Genomic DNA, 23,888 nt, shown 5'->3' with positions numbered 1-23,888 from the left:
TTGTAAGTGTCAAAGTTTAACAGGTTCTGCTACTTTTCTAGTCATTGTGACCCTCCACTTCCCAGTGTTTAGGTTTGTGTGTCAGCCATGCCACCAAGGGTTGCCGCCGCCGGGTTGTGTGTACCCAAGTTGCACCAGTGGTAGCGAGCAACATCTGTTTCGAGCTTGTTGTTCCTCTTGGCTGCTTTTCAATTGGATTTCCTCAAGCAGGGCCAAAAGCTGTCACCTCTGCCAGGCTCTGTTAGCGATCACCGCCGGCCCCTATATTAAGTAGGTGGTTCAGGGCTAAGCTAATAACTCTCCCTCCTCTCCTGAGCCATCACACACCGGTACTGGTGTTCTTCCTGGCCTCTGAGTCTGCCTGTCTGTGTGTGTGTGTGGGGGGGGGGTGCGTGTGTGTGTAGATACTCTCACTTTTCTTCTGTTGCTGTACCCCATTGAGGCAGGTTCGCTTGGGGGTCTGCTCCTCCACTTGACACGCAGCTGACCGTGTTTCTTATCAAGAGAAAGTGGGAATCTTACAAGACCATTTCAAAGGAGGAACTTATCCACTTTCCTTCATAATGTGTAACAGAATAAGAGCAGAAAGAAAACTTTTGCCTCCACTTCACCCTCAAACAGAAGTAGCTTCGGAGCAKATCTAAGGATAAGAATAAAAAATAGCCATGCATTTAAGATAAGTATTGTAAAGATTCAGAGCATAAATGTTCAYTTGTCTGTAGCATTTCATATTCTCTTCACATTTTCTTACAATGTGAAGAGAATGTCCACTCATCATATCAGTGATGAGTGCAGCTGTTATTTATTCAGGCACAAAAATGTCTTATTAGGATTAAAGTGCATTTTTCAACCAATACGATATTTATTATAAAGCAAAATGTAGGACCAGTCAAATACCAATTTACTGTCGAAATCTGCTRTTTACACAGGATTAAGTTTTACCCTGACCAAGTGAATTTGCTGACTTTTCATTAAAACTAACTTAATCTTCTGCAGAGTGTAACATTAATAACTAAACACCAGCCCCTGCATGTATCCTCAAAGAGAAAGCAAACCCCTTATCTTAGCTCGAAATATTTTTTAAAAAGCTGCGGCTACTTTCAATCCCAGGAGGCTACATGGCAGACAGAGGTTGAAAGCTGGAACTGATCAAAGAGGGCAGCTTCAGTTTGTTGTGTTTTCCCTTCCTGTTATCCTCTGATGGCTTCCAGTAGAACGAACTTCCAGAAAACTTTAAAACAGCAAAGTTCCTTTAAATCAAGGCTGCAAACCCACTTGAGTTGCTTTTGACCTATGATCACTGGAACATTGATCAACATATTTGATGTGTATTGATAATTCTGATGATGGCACTCGATAAAATGGAAATGTTTGTTACTGGTTTCTCAATTAATGACTGTGTAATGTTTTTGTGACTTTTTATTTTTGTGTTTTTATTACAAAGCACGTTGAACTGACTTGTTGCTGAAATGTGCCGTACTGATAGACTTGATTGATTGATAGTTTAAGCAGCTTTAGTAGAGAGAGAAGAAAGATACTGACACCYTCTGTGTTTTCCTTGGGAATATTTTTTTCCCAACAGGTCAATGACACTGATTATAGATCATTTTAATGTTCCTCTTTCAGTACCAATTTCTACTCTTGTTTCTATGAGCACAGCCTTAAAAACAATGCTTACTTATTTCCATTGTTTGGAAAAATAATCAGTTTTTGATTTTCTGACAAAGTGATGAAATATGGATTTAAACAAACGTTTGTGTGTAAGAGGAGCATGGTGTCTTATAATCCACTAATAATATCTGTCAAACTCAATTCCTTCTGCTAACCTTAAATCCACAGATATTTTAGAATCCTGAGAAAAATGTGCTGAGATTTATTTTCCCCGCTGTAAGCATCTTTCCATCTTACCTTCTGGTCATCTTATGCAAGCCTAGGTATTTCAGTTTTTATTGAAGGTATTTGCCTTTTTAACCCTGCAGAGTGCCAGGTTTCTCGTATACCTGCACGTCTCTCTTCCTCCGTGTCTCCTGCCAGTTGTTCTGGCCAGCTGGAGCAGTTACGTCGGGTTGGATTTGAACCGAAGACCTGCAAACCATCAACTCCCTTTTTTCACAGCTTTGACAGACACTTTGATTTGACGTGCCATGAGCAGTTAAAGTGCGAGTTATGTATACATGTTAATTAAACTGTTTATGCATGGAGGGGTCAGAGACATTAGCAAGCCCCAGTGCAGAAGTGTGAATTTCTTCTCTTTTCCCCTCAATCACAGCATTTTAACCTCTTCTGTCTCTCATTTTCTTAATGATTACCAGGTGGAAAGGCAGGTTTTTTTCCCCCCACCGTTTTCGCCAAGTAGAGACGCAGATAGCTCTATTTGTGAAAAGTGTCTCTGTGTGTTTGAATTTGGGCTAGCGTATTTGACGGCAGGTCTATGTTACTCAAATATCTCTCTTTTTTGGCTCTCTGCAGTTCTTTGAAAAAGATGTTGTGGTTTTGGTCCTGAATTTCTTTTGATAAAGCTGTTGGTCCAACACAAAGATGACATTGTAAAAATTTCCTTTTCAATGTATAATGTCAGTTTGGACAAGTGTAAMTTTGACACTGAGCCATGGGAGTRCCAGATGTTACTGTTATAAACAACATAAAGCATGTGGTCTATAAAAGTTGATGCTACTGAAGCGTTTTATTTATTAACCCTTTTACGCCTAAGTTTCAAATGTCTGCCTATAWATTTCTTCCTTATTTTAATTGTAAGTAGTTMTTTWAATTGAATCTATTTCCTGTTCCTAAGAATTATAAATAGCATCAATGGATGCATAGAGAAGTATTTTTGTGATGATATATTGAAGGGGGAGATGTGCTACTTTATGTAGGTAAATCAACCAAAACCCCAGCAAAAAATAGATTGATGCTTTTGGTAGTAATATTTCACCAATGTGAAAAATTTCAGAATACATTTGCATAGTATTCTTTTTCTTCTACTGTATGATCATCTTAAAATTGTTCAGATCCTAATCCTAAATGGAATTTAAGCAGATGCCATTTCTTTCTGAAAAGAAACATATAGTAACTTTTAATCCAATTTTAAAACACTCCTTTCCCTGATGTCAYTCTAGTTTAATGAAACGCTTTGCCCGCTTCTCTTACAAAAAGGAGCAGTTAGGTGACAGAAGCAATATATTGTAGCAGAGAAGAAAAACCTGCCCCRTCAGTCCCCGTCTTTTTGCCAAGACTCTGCCCTCCCCCCTTAATCATAGTTTTCATATCTGTACATTGAAAATTTKCTTCCCAAGGACACTGTCATAAACTTGCTCTTTTCAGATTTTTTTACCTGCCAGTGCTGCTCCCTAAGTCCTCTCCATTGGAGAGCTTGATGGAAACTGGAAATGGGGACGCTGAAAGGTGAAAGATTGGGGGGAATGTATAGTTATCGTTCACTTTGAATATGTAATCATTTATAGTGCACTAAGGTGTACAAAATAAATATCGTTTGGGAAGAGTCTGTTCTCCTCAGGTAGCACACCAGGGGTCCAACATATAAGTAAACACATTTGCTGATCCTTTTTAAACTTTTCTGCTCTGCTGCTAATTGTCATCTGTGGGACTTTGTGCCAGATCTKAACTTGATGTAACCAAGCTCAGAAAGTACTAATGATAATGTCCTTTTGAATCTAAAATGTGCTTTAAACAGACCCCTGAATTTAATATTTTTAAATGTGTGTGCAGGATATCAGCCATGCCTGCTTTTACTTTTGGAGTTTCTGCTGAAGTTGTTTTGTAACTAGGATAAAATATAAGAGAGAAACAAATGGTGTCTGACTTACCTTCTGATTAATTTGGAGTTCTGTGCCATGGAGAAACAAAGGCAAATTTGCACCTGTCAATTTGAATTACTTTGTTTCTGGAGTTTTCTAAGTTTTGTAACAATGCAGCTGCTTTAACTTACTGTTAGATGTTAGCTTTTGAAAACAAAACAGGTCTTTGTAAGACAAAGATCCCTTCAAAACCTACAAATTTGAAACAAAATACATTTTTATTAACTGCTTTGTTCAGATAAACTCTGAATTATCTGTTCTCACACTTTGTCTTATTGCAAACTTAAATTTTACACCCAGTTGGTAAAACCGTAAGTTTAAATAAGCCTTTGCATATTTTATCTTTTAACTCTGTTGTCAGTGTAAGACMAGATATGCAATAAAACCTGTTCATTTGTTCATGTCCAGCTTGGGATATTTTYATAAAATGAGCTTAATTTAGCGACACCACTTGCAAAGGTTAGGATTAAAGAGTAGCATGAAGCTTTTAGTGCAAAACTAAGCTGCACTTAATGGCTCACGGTAAACATTTAATGGACTCCACTCGATTTTACGTAGAGTGAGCTGCAAGGACGTGGAAGGAAAACTTCCAAAAGGAGGTTGTTAACTTTATAAACTGTCTGTATTTTAACAGCACCAAGGTTATAATTCATTGGTTTAACTGATTTGACTTAGAAAACGCTGCAGTAAACCAGCGGCTCAACTTTAATTCACTCTTTCCCGGACAAAACTCCGAAAATCAGAGTCCTGCTTACTTATTTAAACAAGCACTATTTTATGTTGTATTGCAGCAAAGTACATTTCTCTGGGGTGATTATGTTTTTGATAYAACACGGTGTTATCTTTAACTTTTTAAACATACAATTGTTTGCTAATTAGAGGGGAGCAAATTAACATATGCTTTGCTGTTTGATGTACAGTGTAACAATACTTTGATAGTAATTGTGTTCACTCTTTGCATAAATTGGCCAGTATCTTGTGCCGAGTTCAAAAGAAACGGGGCTGAGTTTAGAAAAACATTCTGGAATTTAAATAATGTGCCCCAATTTTCTTGCATGTTTGTTTTTCAGTGCAGATATTAATGAATTAACATTTTAAACAATCCATCTTATTTTTAACTCAATTAGAYGTTAAAAGATCATTTTAACTAATATGCCGCGGCATGTTCTCCTCACATTGTGTGATGCATAACAAAAGATTGGTTACGAATAAGAGCATTGATCAAAAACATGATAATCAAATTGCAACAAAGGGCTTAAACTTGCAACTCTAATGCAATACAATAGAACATGTGTTGCAAATTACCCCCGCAGTGTTGCTTTATGTATTTGTTTGCACATAAACTTACTTGCCTATTTGTATGCATGTGCTTGTTGTTGAGTAGATGATTATGATCCATACCACACATGCTAAATGTTCTTTTTTTGGCATTTATATTTCCAACAACGGTAATCCTTGACTTTAGCGAGCAGAAGAATCAGACCAGCAGACACAACAAAGCTGTATCTAATTTAGAGTAAATGGAACATCTGCATATAGCCTCACCACACAAATCAGGGAACGTATTTTACCAGTTGACGGTTTAAACAAAATTTAATAACCTAGTTCTAATCCGTTGTAACCAATGTTATCCTTCCTGTTCAGTGGTCAAAGCATTGTTTTTAAATCTGCTTCTAGCATTTTCACAATTTATATTTGACCTTTTTGCTGTGTTCTTTGGTCTGTATGAAGTTGTTTGCCTAYTCGTGTTCTCTAACATGTTATCCCAGAAACCCTGTAATTAACCTGTAGTTAACTGTAGGGAAATGCACATTAATGCATGTCACACTTTTAAGTTTTGAAAACCATGTATCATTTTCCTTCCACTTCACAGTTATGCACAATATTTTGTGTAGGTCTGTCAGAATCAACAGCAATAAAATGCATTGAAGTTTGTGGTTACAAAGTAAGAAAATATGTAAAAGTTCAGAGATTTAAAACATTTTTTCATATTCATTAACCAGCTGTCCTAACAGACTTTACTAATCTTGCCATTGTGCYATTTTATTTCTTTATGAAACAAAGTTTTCTCRCATTTGCAATTATTGAATAAAAATTCAAACTGAAGATCCCAGCATCAGATTGCYTATAGTCTGTCGCATGTGTGAGACAAGTAGAACTGTCATTTTTAAAAAGATGTATGACTTGAGCTGTTATTACGATAAACAGGGCAGTTCAATTCTTGGGTGGGGTGAGCCGCGGCCCACTTCTTGTCGCTCAAGCAAGAGGTCGTCGCCAGCCATTGTCATCCAGCCGCTGAGGATGGGCCCCCAAATCATGTTGTCAATGTTGATGCATCGAGATCTCCCTCTGGCAAAAATTGGATGCTCCGAACTCGTTTTGATTGATGCTTTGACCACATCGTGCCCGGTCCTCGTGATGTGTCCTTACCCCCACTTCTAACGGCRCAGCAGCACAAACACTTTGGCAGTGAAAGGGGAGAGGTGTACTTTAAAAAGTTATTTTGTGCCTGTAGTAAGTTGGTCCGTGTTGACATTGTGTTCGTCTTGTCCAAGCATCTAGTGAGTCCATCAGCCTTGAAATTGCTAGAACTTTAACTGTCTTTTTATATTTTCTCAGTACATGTTTAGTGGCACAGTTCAATCAGTGCTCAGAGTTTGTTGTTCTCACTGTTTTCATTGAGGCTAAAGGATTACAYTTTTGCCTGAAGGTGAATGCACAGCTTGTACATTCAGTGAATGCCACAATGGATTTGAATGGAAAAAAAACCTCCTTTTTTCATTGCGCCCAAAAGTGCAGGCCTTTTTGTCTCCAAGGGCATGACATTCTTGGGCCCTGGGTACTAGCCATGAGTTTTATGAACATGAAATATCTTCTTTTGTCTGTCATTCTTTTCATTCTGTTCCCCGTGCCTCTTTTTTTCCCTCTGCTTTCCTCTTGGTCTTGTCGGCGCCTAGTTGCTCTCTTTGTGTGTAACTGTTTGTGCCTTTAGATTTTTAATAGGTTAGTTCTGTCTAATTCTCCAATAATTTTGTTTTCATTTCATTAAATTTTGAAAGCGTGTTTATGATGCAAGTGATTAAGGCTATGGAGAGTATGTTTTTTTTTTTCTGGTTACATTTAATAAAAACATAAAACGAAAACAAGCACTTGAGGTTGTTTTTCTGAGTGAGTCTAGGTAGAACCTTGTATTTCAGCCTCTAGTTGCTTTGTGCTGCCCATACTGGGTATGAAACAARTGCAAGCTGAGCTTTACAAAGATGGTCCAGTTTACAGAAATTCTTCATCATCTTCACAGCATTTCACCTTCCCTGTACTCATCAATCAACTTTGTACTTTTCTTTAATGTATTTAACAAAAAAACAGGATAAAAGAGAAAACAACAGTTACAACTTTGTCCTCTTCTTTCTCCCCTCTTTCTTTCTTTGTCTGTGTTTGCAGGGCCTGTTCATCTTTCTGATATATGGGGTGTACAACACAGAGGTAAGTCTGCATTGTGTCTCAAGGCTGTCGGAGTGAATGAGAGAAATGACAAGTTTCTGATGGGCTTCTTGCTTAAATGCTGTGTGGGTGGGGTGACAGAGTGTGTGCGTGTGCGAACGCGTTTCGTGCGGGTGAGTGGAGTGAGGGGAGGGGACATCGTTTCCACGCGAGCGTCCCGCTGCCCTTCATGCTTGGACTAACTTATATGCATCCGAGTCCGACCATTTAACACTGACACGCTGCGCTTCTCAGCCACTCATTCCTCACCCACATTGGCTAATATTTCACTGCCTCTTTAAGTTTTTAAACTCACGGTCCTCCATTTAGCATCCTGACAAAGCTCCTGGCCAGGGCTTTGCATGGCCCAGTGCAGCTACCATTGCAGGATGGGGAAAAAATAAGAAAAAAAACAACCAAAAAACAGTGCAACAAACAGCTTCCAGTTAATAATTGAAAACAATAACAATATTGGGATGTGATTACTATTTAAAGTGATTCTAGCAGTAGTGCTTAAACTTTTTATAGCAAAGACCACCTTTGTAAACAATACCAAAAAATGTGCTACCTGCTGGAAATGATTAAAGAGTAAGACCTGCTGTTTAGTTATGCATCCACTTTAACACTCAGATATTCAAATTAAAACCAGGCTGGGTTAACATTGGGTCTGATGTCATCATGAGATTCATGTAGTAACTTCAAAATTTAAATAGGCAGCCAGGTGTACTTTTACATTGTGTTTTGTTTCCCCCCCAAAGTTTATAGTGAGTAGTCTTGAAATACTCTCCACAACATTTTTGTCTCTCTGTAAAGGAAAGATCAGCGTCTCTGGGGTCTAAAATGTTACCTGGGGGCCCATGTGCCGCTCACATAAGGTTATTCTACTGGCCCATGACCACAATTAAAGAATGAATAAAATTTGTCTCATCAACACGTGTGATTCATGGGGAAAGCCATGAAAAATTTTAGAGTGAAATTTTGACCAGCTTTCAACAAAGATGCCACCAACTTTTTGTTCAAYCCAAAAGTACGGTTGAGCACAAGATAGTTCTCTCTCCTTAACAGTTTTTCTCTCCCCTTCATTTTTTACACTATAGAACTACAAATATCTGGTAAAGCAGACTCAGAGTCATGTGAGTCTGAGTCTGCACCTTCCTAAAATGTACCACATTTGTATAATTGAGATCCATTTTGAATGCATAAACACAATTATAAGCCCTGATGTTCATATTTTAGTTACGCAACCACTGGGTCTGGTGGTCCCACTGTATTTCATTGCTGAAATTGAACACCACCAAAGATGTTTTACATTAAAATACAAAAAAGATTATCGCTGCACTTGAATTACATCAATATAAACAGCAAATATGGTTTATTGTCACCTTTGAATTTTAAAATAAAACATTTTAAGAATAAAAGTACAGCTCATTCATCTTTGCTCTATCACAAAAGCATGTACATTTAAAAAGGACAAAATGTATATTCCATATACATGTGAACATTTATGTTTATTTTTTAAATTTACCTGTAAATCGCTATAATAACATCTTTTATTTAAATCCTTTTTTTTTGGACCAGGTGCAGAGAAGATTCATATGCACAAACATCCTTGTACTGTATAGTCTGAGGACTGATACACTGGGTTTTGCATTTATCCCAAACCCAGACATTTTTCATAATCTTAACCATTCCAAGTACATTTGTAACCCAAGCCTTTACCAAGGCTTTATTCACACCATAACGCAAACCTAAAGTAGAGCTCGGTAGAATTTAAAAAAGTGAAGACCAGAAAAATGTCCTCACTTTCAATAAATGACCTCCTTTTGTTGGTAAAAATTGTTATAATGGGAATATGTACCAATACCCCAACCCTCCACACACAAACAACACGGCTAGAAAGAAGCACAACCAGAAGATGCACAATTTTATCAACTCTGGGTTTGGTGAACCCGAACATCCAGAGTGTAATGTAAATGTATTGGGGGCGGTGTATGGGGTGGGTGGTCGTCAGTTTTCTTTTCCTGTATTATGTTTTTCACAGAAAGTGACCCGAGGCCAATGAGTCTCAGTTTGAGAAAAAAAAAAGATCTCCTCTATATGTTTTACAGGTTCATTTTACAGATGAATCCAAAGGTCATTTGTCTTTTTGTTGTTTCAGACGAGGCCTTTACAAGGTAAATGGGCAAAATTACATGACCTCCCACTTTTCAGTTTTTATCTAACTTCATCAGCTCCTCCGTCCATCTGAACATCCAAGATTACATTGGTCTCACACAACATTTCAATTTCCTGTCTTTAGTTTGTATTTTCTCTTTCTTGCTTGTATTCATGTCTTCTTCAGAGCATGAAAGGGTGTCCCTGAGTCATAGCCAATCTATTGGCAAAACAGATGCTGGGAAGGTTGACCCTTTACATTGTAAAATAAATTAACATGCATTCCTGCTGAGTGGCCTTTTTAATGGGCAGAAGTAATTTGCAGTCTCTGAAGTTGTCTTTGACCCTGAGGTTTTCATGGTATTTGAACAGCTTATGTTCCAATTTTTTTTTAAAAAAAAGGAACCTCCTTTTGTGTTGAGACGACTCACAGAAACCTCTTTGAACTACAGATCTGTACATTTTACTTCTTCCAAACCTCCATCACCTTTAGAAGAAACATATTTTGTTTGGACTCACCCTGTTTGTCTCATGTTTTGGATGTTAGTCATATTTTTTAAATTTAACGTCCATCTTGTTTACAAAATTCCATAGCAGATATTCAGAAACAATTTCTATCAGTATTCAAAATATTTCTTGCTTCTTGACTTCCAGTAAGATGATGAGCCAAGGACGTAGTTGTCTTTTGCTTTTATTTCAGCTAATATTTTTAGAAGTGGGCAGGAGCTCCTTTTTCAGTTAAATATTTTGGACACATGCAGTCATGCAATTATATCTCTTACTGAAGCCCCTTCACAGTGGATTGAGACCACACTACTAAATCAAAAATCAGCCGTAAGATGGACAGTGTTTGAAAGGTCTTCTTGAGTCCTTCAAGAATGGAGTTGATCTTATAATATGCATGGTAGCAGCAGACACTGCTTTTGCTTCAACCAAAGGATCTCAACATGGGGCTTTAACCAAAATCAGTTGATACTCTGCTATAGTCTGGTCCATTTGCATATTAAAATTGGTGCATGATGTGATCCCAACTTGAGCAGCGGTTATAGCTTGGGAATGGCAGCATACCTCCAGATGGCAGTGCTTTGGTAAAGAAAACTGTACCTTTCATGCTACTGAAAAGCCAATGACAGTGTTGAAGTGGCTTCCTCCCTCACATGAAGGGTAAATATACGTATACATGTATATGGAGTCCTTCCACATACATGTGTATTAGAAATGTTCACAGATTCAAAGGTCAAAGTTAACAGACATGACATGTGATAGGGAGCAAGGGAAATACCCATTTCACTGAAATTAAGAAGCAGTTGCCCTCACACTCAACTATTTTTTTCAGTCTGAATGTAAAATAAGAAATCAGTATTAGACAATTCTTGATTGGTTGATTGGTGTCCTTGTTCAACAAAGTTCCAGTGAATGGATTAGACTGCCTATTGGCACTCTTGTTCGTTGCAAGCTTGACTCCAGCTATCTGTGCTAAAATGAAAATAAAAAGACGACTATATGTTGACAAGTATCCAGAAAAGATTGAGATCACTCCATTTTTAACTTTACTTTTAAATGTTTCCCTTTTAAAACTAATTAATGAGGAAATATGACTTCGATATGCAAAAGTTGGCGGTGAATTAACCTGTACCTTAAAAGTCAGATTGTGGATTAACAAGCCTGGTTTTTCAGCTAAACAATAAACTGTGGTATGAAGCATAAACTGCATCTGCTGCTATTATACTCAAAATGCAATGCTTAATTGCTAATTACCTGATAGCTTCCCATTATTCATTGCAATTAGCTTTTCCTTGGTGGTCACCTTGTAATCCCACGCTTTGATGACCCTTTATTTCCATCAACTCCAAGGATTTCAGCAGGTGTTGTTGGGTGCACTGCTTTTATATGGAAATTGTGTTGCAACCATTTACATGCTTTGCATCAGTTCTAAACCTTGAGTCTACTCAAACCCCCTTAAACACATTACAATAATCTGAAACAATGCCCTTCCCCTCATTGTCAAATGATTAATTAAGTTGTGTCACGTAATTGTCTCAGCATGCTGGCTGTTTTTGATATCAGTGAAATCCCGAAGTCGTAATTTCCCATTTAAATAATGTTATACAGTGTTGTTTTACTCGCATGTATACTGTGTTGAAGGCCTTGTTAAGGTGTTGTCAGAAATAATAACACTGTTCACTTCTGATTCTGCTCTTCCTTCCATTAATAGGGCCTTCAGCAGTGGTTTGTATGCAAAATGTCCATTGTACACTCAAGCTGTCTCTGGAACATGTGTGTGATTGGTGCAGTGTCATAATTTATAATGCTTGGTGACTTAATGAAGCCATAAGCCATAATGCATATTCACTAATGTTGTGGGCTGGGCTGGGACAGGCTGTAGAGATGAGTGCCCAGCCACTACAAATTTCCAGTTTGTACTGACGGTGTGCATGAAAATGGCACAGGCACACACACAGGCATGCAGAATTCATAATTACCTTAAATGTTTTTTATGGAAGTCTTATGTTCATGTAGTAGCTACACTGTATCTGGTTGGGATAGGCGATCTGCTAGAGTCGTTGCACTAAATGTGATCTGCTCCAATGCTTTTGCCATAACTTTGAGCATATGGTATAGAGATGTCAAATACTTTGTGTTATATAAAACTCTTGCTAACAATAGTAAGAAAGGCGGCAACAATAAAGCAAAAATTCTTCCAACTTCCTAAATTGAGACAAAGACAAACTCAGATGAACAACAACACACGATATAAGAAAATGTGGAAAACTCAGAACCAAACCTGATTCAAAGGTTTTTGAAGTATTTAGCACAGTTATTCTATTTTTTATTTTTTTTTTTACCTTATAAGACATAAACATAATCGCTGCGGAAGTTATTCCTTTTTTCTTTTGTAGATGTTAAATAGATTTTCGAGTTTGGACTTACACAGTGATACAGCGACACTCATTACTCATTTTCAGTCATTGTACTTAAAGTTTAGGTCTTTGTTTGGGAATATTTCATCTTTTTCTAAGTGTAGTCTCAAATGAATGTCAAGCCACAACTACGCCAGTTGTGGAATTACATTGTTCTGATAATCTCTTAATCAGTTACAATTGTTAGGTAGCACCATGCTTCTATTTTTCTTTTCAATATATGTGGAAACAGTTTTTGGTAAAATGAACCTTTTCCACGTGGTGTAAATTTTCACAAAAAGTTTTCCCACTAAAATTATGGTGTAGTTTACTATTTGAGGATTGATAATTTTCTCTGTATACATGTGTGTCTGTGTGTATGTGCTGTATATTTTCGACATCAGTGACACTCTTTTGTGATGTTATATGTGTGTTAAATAAAGGCGTGCAAGTACACAGTTTCATCTCGAGTGTAAAAATGCAATCTGTTCTGCTAGGGCGGTCCCTTCTCCTCCAATAGCTCCATTTGTTGGCCCCTGTGCTCCATGTTGACAGATGATAGCTTGAAGTCGTCTCCTTAGTGTGCCAGCTCTATGTGTCACTTTCAAGTCCCATTAGCACTGGGACACACCAGAACACCCTCACATGCACATCTACACCGTGCCAGCTCCTCCATGATATTGTCTGCAGATTAATTCTAAAAATATGCGATTATTCTTTTACTCTTTAGTATTCTTCCTCCTTTTGTGTACTTGACTGTGCGCACAGGAAAATTCAATTTAGGTTTTATTTATTAAGACATGATTTATTGAGTTGAGATAAATAGTTACTACTTTTGTTTAATTCTCTTTCTTCCAGGTATGGAGTACTGTCAACAGGATCAAGGAGAGAAGAAAAGCACTTAATTTGTCCGTAAGTCATTCTAAGTTTTCAATTGAAGGAGTTTAAATGCAGGTCCATGTGCTTTTATGAATTCTGTTGATTATGTGTGTAACTAACTGTATTTTACTTCTCGTGGGAGAAAAAAAAAAGCAGCTCATTCAGTGCCAAAGAAAGCCAGCTCCAAAGCAGCTTCTAATAACCTTTTACTGGTCGACAGTCTATGTTAGATGCCCTTATACATCAAACATAGACCCTCCATAATAGCCCCCACACCCCTTTAGCCCTTCCTCCCTCTCCCAATTGCATCACCTTCATCCCAGCAATGTCAGGTTCTGCAGTGGGTTACAAGTTTCTAATCCTGGACAAGCCGTCCCCAGACATTAAAGTGTCAGAGCAGTATTTATGCGCGCTTGGACTCTGCTGTTTAGCTGAAACTGTGGGATATTGCTAGTGTGTGTTTGTGTGTCTGTAGGCCTGTGCAAGAAGAAAGATTGTTGCCAACACASCACCTTTTAAAAGTCTGACACATGCAAAGACACAACTCCTGCACTTAAAGGTGCAATTATGAACCTTAGCCCTTTACAAACACCCACTCATCACTCTAACCTCTTCTGCCAATGGTGCGTTGTGTGCATCCTCCATCTCATGTGCGCACACACAGACACAGTGCTTCTGGTCATGGTGTTGTGTCACACTTAATCTCCAGAAATACTTTGTCCTGCTCCTCCCTCTGCACTCTGACCCACACACATGTGCTTTAACCCTTCCTTTGAAGCCATTTATGAGCAGGAGATTGAAAACTGATCATGCTGTTACACCTTCCCTTTGACCCTTCTTTGCCTAAAAAATGGACAATGTAAAGATGGGAGGAAATAAACAAATAGATAAGCTAAAATGTGCATGCGTATATGTCAATGTAGAGAGTTTGTGAGGAAGGGGGTTTTGCCACCAGGTGCAGTCTGATATATGTGCTTCTCCTGTTATCAGTGAGGGACCCCCATCTAGAGTCATTTTTACTGCGTCCTCTCCCCTCCCGTGGTGGCAATTTTCCAATCTTGCCAGGTTCCGCTACCAGAATGCATTTTTTTAAGCCATCGCTGCTGCCTGATAGTTTTTAGCTAATGCTGTTTTGTGCAATAAATCCTGCTCGAAATACTGTATCCCCCTGTCCTGTGGTTAGATAGGAGACATTTGGCTCTAGATGACCGCACATGCCCCTATATATCCTCTTGTTGTAAAACATAGGATTGGGTATTGTGCCTTTGAGGTGAGGCGCAAAGAGGATTTTTGATGCTGTTACAGCATATGGGGTCATTTGGAGACGTATTGCTCCTGTCACAGATAAAGGGGTTTATATGGTTTATTATATGCCTGTGAAGATTTAATCCAATGGAATAATTCACGTCAATAGCATTTTAAGGACTTAAATTGAGAAAAACTGAATGGAACTCTTAGTCTCCCGTTCATTTAAACATTACCAATGAGTGTAGTCTAGATAAAGTCACGCTGCCTTTGCGTAAAGGATACGATAAGATGATCAGTTTCAATTGGGATTTACTTGGGAAAGGTGAAACAGATGTGTCAGTCATTTTTCACTATTTTGACAATACACAAAGTTGCAGTCATTTGAATGAAGGATCAATTTCTTAACTTACAAATGTGTTATTTTACTGCGATGAGACATGCATAACCTTGACAATATCTTAAATAAATTCCATCAAACACAATCAGGAAATCTCCCCTCTTAAATCCCACACTAGCATCAACCTCTTTTGACCTCTTCCTTATTGTTGTTCTATATTCAGGCGTACAACTCATGCTCTCTTTTTTTAACCCCTGTGGTGTATGGTTATATATGTACTCACACATACATGGCCACTTTTAGCAGTGTCACTGGCCCATTTGATACCACATACCTCTTGACCTACCCTGACCTCCTTCTTCCTCACACACACAGCCGGATTGCTTTGTGAAATAAAACTGTCAGTTGCCAAGTCCAAATAAAAAACACCCTCCATCCCCCTTCCCACTACTTCACGCCCATGACACCCTTGAAATATAGATATAAATGAGAAAGGGATTAGTTTTTTTTTTTTTTAAATCTTCTCTCAAGTTTTGATACACCAGTTGGAATCAATCAGGTAAATGTTTTTACGGGTAGACAGTTGAAACTGGGTACACATTGTTGTGGGACTCATCTAATCAAAGTTTATATTGTGGTTTGGCATTTTGGTTAGAAAAGGTTTATTGCAACATGTATCTGTGGATTTATCTGTATTCTTTTGATTGCATTTTTGGTATATGCAATACAGCTGTAAATTTACAATAGAAAACAACTGAATAGCACACACCGAAAATTTCCCATTTAATGAACCTGTATACCACCCAAATCTATGTTGAAGGTTTTGTGTGTGTGTGGGTGTGTGCGTGTGTGTGTGCGTGCGTGCGTGTGTGTGTGTGTGTGTGTGTGTGTGTGTGTGTGTGCGTGTGCGTGCGTGTGCGTGTGCGTGCGTCTGTGTGGGTGAATGATGATCTTTTGGGGTGACCTAGGACAAGGAAAAGCTTGTGCAAAACAAGACACTATCCAATTCTAACTTAGATAAAAACTGCTCCTGTTACATATTGTAACAATTAAAATAAAAGACAAACATGGCAAACAATTGTACTTAAGATTATTTTTAATGTCAGTGACTATGAGCAWAAAAATACCTTAAACACAAACAAGGGTACTGTATTGACTTTTGTGTGTTAACTTGGGCCTGTTTTTTTTTTTTTTACAGTAAGAAAAACACAAATTAAACAACAGACATTTAAAAAAATAATAGTTCTCGAACCAATCACAATGTTCATAATCCTTGTTTGAGTAACTAATCATCATCTAAGGAATCTGATCACGAGATTGTTTAATTTTGTCTTTTTTTGTAGAACTGTGCCAGCTCCCGACCATCCAGTTCTTTGACCACTTCCCGTCCTGTAAGTTATCCGCTTGGATCAACCCCTAGCCAGGAGGAAGAGACCTACCCGTGCAACAGCACATCCTCTAATAGGATGGAGGACGAGAAGAGCAGAGGTGAGAGTTTGATTTTATTTCAACAGTTTTTATGACTTTTGACCACCATTTTAACAAGCATCAGTAAAAATCGTAATGAAAGTACAATTTAAAATATTACCATTATTAACGTGTGTGATTAGAAACATTAGATGCACACAWTAGACCACTATTTGGCAAACAACCTGTTCTACTCAAAATCCTGTGTTTTTCTAGAATAAATATTAATGTTTTAAAAATGTTTTGTGTACCTTGACTTTTGAACTTTGTGTAAATAATTTTCAACTTAGCTGAATAAGTTTTGCTAGAAAAAATTAGGCTGAAKGGCAAACTCAGTTGTCAAGGAAACTTGATTGCTATGGGTCAGTGGCCATGCAATTTGCTGTATCTACTTAGACACAAAAAACGTTTACCAAYTGGAATATTTGAACCTTTTTGTAAAGTGCCTTGAGATGATTATAATGCATTGGTGCTTTATGATAAGCTACATTTGAAACAGAATTTTAAGACTGTAAATTGAACAACCAAACTTTTGTCCTTAAGTTTTAAATTAGATAAAAACCCTTTCATATAAAAACACCRCACTRAGTGCTGTTTGATTAAAATGCAAAAACAGTGCATGAATAARAACAAATACTATACAGGTCTTTGTTTGACCTCATCCATTTTTCAAATAGTTGAATAGCAGAAATTATAGCCCACACAACAATACAGTAAAAAAAAAAAAAAGCTGGTACAAGTTTTTGAACATTCCCTTTTTCTCTTCATAGAACTTGTCRCAGTATTTCAAATAGTTTTACATCTGTGATTGTTTGAGATTATCATCCCAATGGGTGACTTAYATTTCAACCAACCTTCTTCTGTTGCACCAATGTCCTCAGATTGACTCTTCACAGAATAATTATGTTKTTTTTTTTAGTCAGTATGAGAAGTAGTAATAGACTTACAGCCACATCCCTTTTCATTTTCTTCAAATTAGCAGAATTGCCTCCAGAATGTATTGCAGGTTAAAGGTGTTGGCTGATTTTGGATGGCAACAGTATAAAATTGTGCCCCATGTCTGTTCGTTTGCTGGTATTTCATCCAGACTTCATAGCAAGGCATTCTGAAATAGAAAATAGCGGCTGGCCTGTTGAGTGAAATCAGACATCAGAAGTACCCTATTCAACTTTAACACTAACCAGACTTCCTGGCTCTGGTTCAGCTCTCTGACCCATGCTGCGCTTGCCAGTGATGAACCCTGTTTCACTGTGGGAAAGATTGGGGGTACCAGTTTCAAAGARGGCCAAAAAAGAGGGAGAGGTCGAGTCCTGCTTTCATTTTGTAACTTAAAACTAGTAACTTGGGKTTTTTTGAGCTGATGAGGCAGATGCAGAATTACATAATTTCTCTTTTTCTCGTTTCCTCTTTAAACTAAAAGCAGAAATACAAAGGATTTTAGTCTGCATTTTCAAGTAGCGGCACATACAAAGGGAGTGTGGAGTGCTGCCCTCTCAGTTACGGAGGGAGAAAAACATCAGAAATTACATAATTGATACAAAATAATCATCATATACATATCAACTTATTAAAAAATKTGTAAAAAATGTCAGTTTTTCCTAACAGTGTGTGCCTAAATGCATTTGGAAGTATTTACACATCTCCAAATCAGGCTCGCTAAGATTTACTGTGTAACCAGCCGTCACTGCCACTGCACTCAGCAAAATGAGCAGAAACAATGCTGCTTAAAACACTTTGTGTGTAATGAGTTGCTATGAAGATCATGTTTTAAATTCAATAAACTTTTTCAATAATATTCAAATGTATGTTACTGCATATATASTATGGATATATTTTCGAAATGTTTCACCAAYACTTTATTGCACCGTCTGATGGTGGAAAACTGCAACTAAACATCAATTTACAGAGTGGCTCTTTAAATCTGTGAAAACTATGTAGGTAATAGTTTATGGCTTGTATAATAAAATTCACATTTGTAAAGTGCATGGGCTGCGTGTTGTCGGCCCTTATTGCTCCTCCGAATACCTCTCAGTCTGATTTACAACATTTCCTTTGCGAGTGATTTGCATGCTCCACCACATTATTACTCTCTTTCACTCACTCACAGCAAAGTTATTAAATCAGTCCCTATGGCACATTTACATGCTGAATCATCAGCGCAACCAGACACATCCAACTGAGCAGCAAACATAATGTTTCTGATAGAACACAAATGGAGAAATAATCACTTGTCAGATGATATTATGTAGTCCATTTGCTGCTCCTCTGGTTTGCCTCTACCTCGCCGCTGCAACATGCAAATGTAATCGGCTTTATGTGATTAAGTGCTGGGACTGTAGAAGTGCTCACTCAGTGCCATGCAGTTATATTATGCAGAAGACAAATTTGCACAGTCAGTACCCTGCGACTAATCATCATGTCATGTCAAATCCTTTCTAAGCACTCTGGTGTATTTTTAACTGCAYAAGTTAGTGTAGCTGTCGTCTTTTGTGRTATATCTTTTACGTAATTGCTGTTTTGTTTTGAAGGGGCAAGAGTTTTATTATGTTCTCACACTTTTTTCCAGTTCAGATTAATTAAATATGATATTCACCAAATGACCCATGTAAGGAAATGATTGATTAAAATAATTACATTCTAATAAGTTTCAACTAAGTGTTTTTTTTTTCTCAAAATATCATCTTTTGCCAAACATTTATTTGATAATATTTGCAGTGCAAACCAGATAGTGTAAAAAAATAAAAGAAGACAAACCCTTTTTTTTCTTGACCACAAGGAAAATCAATACAGTTGACAAAAATAGAGGAAAGTTTGCCAGCAGCATCTTGCAATCCCAACTGTATGTAGTTATATTGATGTTTTTCTGCATTAGGGACTGGCACACTTAAAAGCAAAAAAGACATGAGGAAAGGACATTGTGTGCAAGTGTTAAAGTAATGTCTGGAAGCATCAGTCAGGAAGTTAAGGCTTGGGCAAACGCACAGTGAATATTTAAACATTCTGCCAGATTAAGATAAAAGGGCTAACAATGCACAACAAGGTCAGTGTTTTGGAGTGACATTTACAAAGTCCTGTACTAAATCCCACGGAAATTTGTGAACGGAGCTAAACATTATGAGAGATAGACTTTAGACTTTATTGTCCCAAAGAGTATATTCTTATCCACAGACCAGCTCCTCTACTCCCGTCATCTAGTAGGCAACAAACAACCAGGTAGACAACAACATAGAGTACAGGACAAAATATAACACCATCGCATAAGATACAATATAAAATGATTTCCTCAACAGGGCTTGTAGTGTAGGATGGATTTTACATGAYTGTGGGCATCAGGCTTTTCCCAAAATGTGCTTTGCATAAGTCTGTGAGCACCACAATGTTTGTTTCGAAGGCAATGCTACCAGGTACTAAGGCAGAGACTGTAAACGCCTGAATTTAAAGAAAGGAAAAAAGTTTGTCCTTTAATGCAGTAAAGATAAATATYYGRTTTCAGCTGGATGTGGCTTGCACAGAAGATTCTTCTCTTATCTTCCTGTGTACTCAAATTGGATGTCAAAGTTCTTCACAGCAGATGATGGGTTATATTCAGGGTATGTGTTGGGGGGAATTATAACCAAGCGAAGCACATGTTTGCTGTGAGCGCAGCAGAAGGACAAGTGCATAAAAAGGAGTGGGAGGTGAAGTATGGGGRATTTTGAACTGAAAGCGATGTGTGGGTGTTTGTCTGTGTAAATGAGTGTTGCATTTCTGATGAGAAGCATCCCAAACAATGACAGAGTTGAAGGTTGCAAGCCCTTTTGAGCTGCAATAACATGCTAGGCCATTTGTGTAGCCTCATGTCATTTTTTACTTTGGTTTCCTTTCATGTTCACCTTATTCTAAATCCACAGGTCGAAGAGTATCCCTCTCTCGCCTCTTGTGCTTTGAGATGTGCTTGATTGGACTATGCATTTTTATCGCACTTTCTTACATTCATCTATATTCATAATTAACTTAAAAATATACACAGATTGCATTTATAGATATCATAACTTTAAGATGTTGTCTGGTCTTAGCGGACATCTTGACATCCTCTTTGATAAAAACGCATGCCATCTCTGGGTCAACTCAAAGCTTTCACTTGTTTTTGGACCCATAAATGAGCCAGTTTATCCGCCACGTGTACCGCCACAAGTTTTGTAAATCCCACGGCCTATTACTTGCACTCATACGGCCTATTACTTGCACTCATACTCTTAAATGAAATGACCAAATGTGCAAATGCATGGAATGACCGTTATTGTGCATACACTGATATTTTTGACAATTGTTTTGCTTTCTCASATATTTCCGGGGTGTTTCTAAATTAAGGAAGCATAATGTACAGTTTCCTGTTGTCMACAAAGTATTTGTTAGAAAACGTTTGTTTAAAGCTAMACCAACCCGCTTTGTAGGAAGCGAATTCCAGTTTGAGTCTGACATTTGACACCTTTCCCCTTCTTCCATTCCGCACGTGTTCCTTAGCATTTCTTGCAATTTGGGGCCTTGCAGATAGAAAACAGTTTGGTGGTCTATCAAATGCATCTTCTGCAAATTATACACAGACCTTTGCTGACATCACACTGGGGTTGACTCCAACTTACTTTCCTCTCTCACACACTACAGGTTGTCATCCATATTTAGCTTATTTCACTGACATGAAACAGGATCCCAGTCGAAAGACTTTTCTTGTGGAAAGACGTGCTCAAAGTGATTTCATCTYAGTACTTGCTATCAGATCACCTACTGTTTTTGCAAATGTGCTATAGTTGGTCATGCACTTTGGGGGCTATAGGTGAACTGCTGCAAAATCAGAACATAACTACARCTATTTAACAATAAGATTTATTTTTAGTGTACACATATTTTTCAAAACAGGACRAAGTAATGCACATAGGCATTAAATGTCGTGATAAAATATATCCTTTCTTCTTTCCCTTCTTCTTTCCTTYATTTCTTGTAGGCTTTCAGCCAATTTCCTAAAAGTTATTACAGGTATTAGTTCAATCTCATAGGTCCAAATTAGGCCTTTTTATTATCATTCATTGGGCTTCATAAGGTTTGCACTGCTTCCTAATGGCCTTTTTAACTCAGGAAAAATTAGCTAAATTCTGTGTTAAATCACAATTCTCTCATTCTTTCTGAAGAATGTCTTTACCTAACAGGATCTTACCTTAACCCCTGACAGCTCCTTTCAAAAATAATTACATAAATACATTGAGCAGTAAGAACACACTTTCCTGAAATCACTTTTTTTTTGTAAGATCTGATGCTTTCTAGGCATCAGTTAGCATAATTTTCAGATAACCTTGCGGCAGCTTGAAGAAACTCTACAGTTGTATGAAAGCTATTCTGCTAAGAAAATTGGGACAAAATTCCACCATAAATATAAACTGATTGTCAGTTATTGCAAACATCCCAAATTGTGTCACAACCAGCGATTATCTTTTTGGGGGGARCAACTTATTTTGTAAAGAGCCTGGTTGCTTTTCCTCTTATTTCTCCTTAATAAATGAAATTGCCATTAGAAAACTGTTTTATATTTATTTGTTGGAATTTAACATGTGTTTGACAATCTGAAACAAGTGTGACAGTCGTCTTCTTCTGCCTCTCAACTACTGTTGGCTTGTTGTTGTTTTAAATGAAACGAAAACCTGACTGTTTTCCCTAGTTAAAATATTTTTTCACACGCCACAGGTATCTCAGCACTACCACGGTTAAAAAAGCAAGTAGAAGAATTTGATCCTCTGGGAACTGACATCATCCTGATAATTACTCTAGCAGAACCATAGACACTAGAAGTGAGGCATGCACATGTTTGTGTCTGAATGACAGAGAGGTATTTGGCATCTAAGAAGCAGCTTGTGTTTAGTGTCTCACTGATGCAAACTGATGTGTACTAATTCCACATCTGCTCTAACCAAACAGGGTTTGAGAGTTCAGCCAAGTCCCAAAAAAAATCACTTCCTTACAATTTATCCTCCTATTCTCTCTCACTCCTTTTTCCTCTGTACACGAATTAAACTTAATTCCCCCCAGCATCCTTTTTACATTTTGAAATGATGGACAACTAAATACATATGACTTTGGGTTTGTGTGTGGGCGTGTGTGCGCGTGTATGTGTGTGTGTGTGTGTGGAATGAGATTTGGCTCAGCTATCTGGGGGAAGTGCRGCCCTGAAATAGGCTCTCGTCATGTGGGCTTGAAGCTTTGAAGAACCTGATTGTAGCCTCACAGTATAAATAGCCAAACAAACAAGCGGTGGGTGAAATGTGCTATCAGTTTGCCATATATTTACATTCCCCTACCACTCACAGCTTGGTTTCTGTCAATCTCAATATTACATCTGATTTGTTAATTTCTTATTTACTTTATAACTTTTCTTTGATAGTTCTTCCTCCCATTCTTTGTTTTACCCACCCAATCCAATTATGTCACATAACTGGTGAATAATACTCATAGTATTTATTGTTCCAAGACTAAATTTGGAAAAGGAACTTGTGGCAAGAATTGAGATTTTGATTTACATGTCTACTGTATCGTTGTTTACTGTAAAATGTCTTGAATCAGTTCTTAGATCATTTGAAACACTTAAACAGCTACATTCCCTGCACTTGCACTGTGGCGTGGTATTTTATATTTATCACCCCAATATAACCCATCCAGAGTTGAAAAATTGAGTCCATTTGGTACCTTTAAACGCAGCTGTTTATGCATATTTGTCCAACTGCTACAAGTTGCGCTAGGCTTTACACATTTGTTTTCCACAGCTGTTCTGCATAAAACACCACACTATCATGCACAAGTGAAAGTCTGGTGAGGGGAATCTATTCATAATTCAGAGAAACAACAAGGCACAGTCCATGCTGTTGTCAGTTGTAACAAATTGAGGAGGAAAACAGTTGAATTTGTATCTGCTTATGGAGGTTGACTACATTATATATACTGCAGGAGCTGCTGAGTGGAGGGTAATAGGATATATGATGGATGGCCAAGCCACATGCGCTCCCATCCCTCTGGGTTATTCATCTGTTTATCTGCTTATTTATTTATTCTTTCACCCAGAAAGACCCTCACAAACTCAAGATTTGCCTAAGTTGCATAATAGTAAGAGGGGAAAAAAAAGATGAGCACTGGGCAGTATGGAAATAGGTMCAAACACTTCGAGGTCTGGACGTTGTCTGCTGTGCATGTGTCAGGTGTACTAATGTCTGTGCTGGTTCTGGTTGTTTAAGTGATTTGCAGCGTCTTAAGTTTTGATAAATCCTATTTCAGTTTCAGTTTGAGAACAAAGAAAAGAAAGTTTCCCTCTGTGAGGTTTCTGTGAAACCACGTTAACTCTGCATGCATGCAATTTGCAAAGTTAACTAAGGACATGGGTTATTAAGAGGGGTAGTATGCATCTTCTTTAAAGACTCTTTTTTGAGTCTTATTTCATGTTATAATCTTATTCAATCATGAAACGCATATCTGGACTGTTGCTTTGATTTTTGTTTCTTGCCTGTTTGAGAAATTGTTCTACATTAACTTTCTGTTACCTTCATTACTATAGTTTTTAGTCTTTGATCGTCTATTTAATGGCTTCAGTAT

At 37.7% G+C, this 23,888-nt stretch overlaps 1 protein-coding gene across 1 annotated transcript in view; it reads left to right on the top strand.

Moving 5' to 3' along the window:
- Positions 1-23,888, top strand: part of LOC103463509 (adhesion G-protein coupled receptor D2) — a 68,284-nt gene that overhangs the window by 25,393 nt on the left and 19,003 nt on the right. Inside the window, exons 15-17 of the mRNA XM_017304235.1 lie at positions 7,257-7,298; positions 13,208-13,261; positions 16,157-16,301. Coding sequence (XP_017159724.1) covers positions 7,257-7,298; positions 13,208-13,261; positions 16,157-16,301 — 241 coding nt within the window. The remainder of the gene's footprint in view (positions 1-7,256; positions 7,299-13,207; positions 13,262-16,156; positions 16,302-23,888) is intronic.

Source organism: Poecilia reticulata, linkage group LG4 (assembly GCF_000633615.1).
Source record: "Poecilia reticulata strain Guanapo linkage group LG4, Guppy_female_1.0+MT, whole genome shotgun sequence".
Lineage (NCBI taxonomy): Eukaryota > Metazoa > Chordata > Actinopteri > Cyprinodontiformes > Poeciliidae > Poecilia > Poecilia reticulata.
This window is presented reverse-complemented; position numbering and strand designations above follow the sequence as displayed.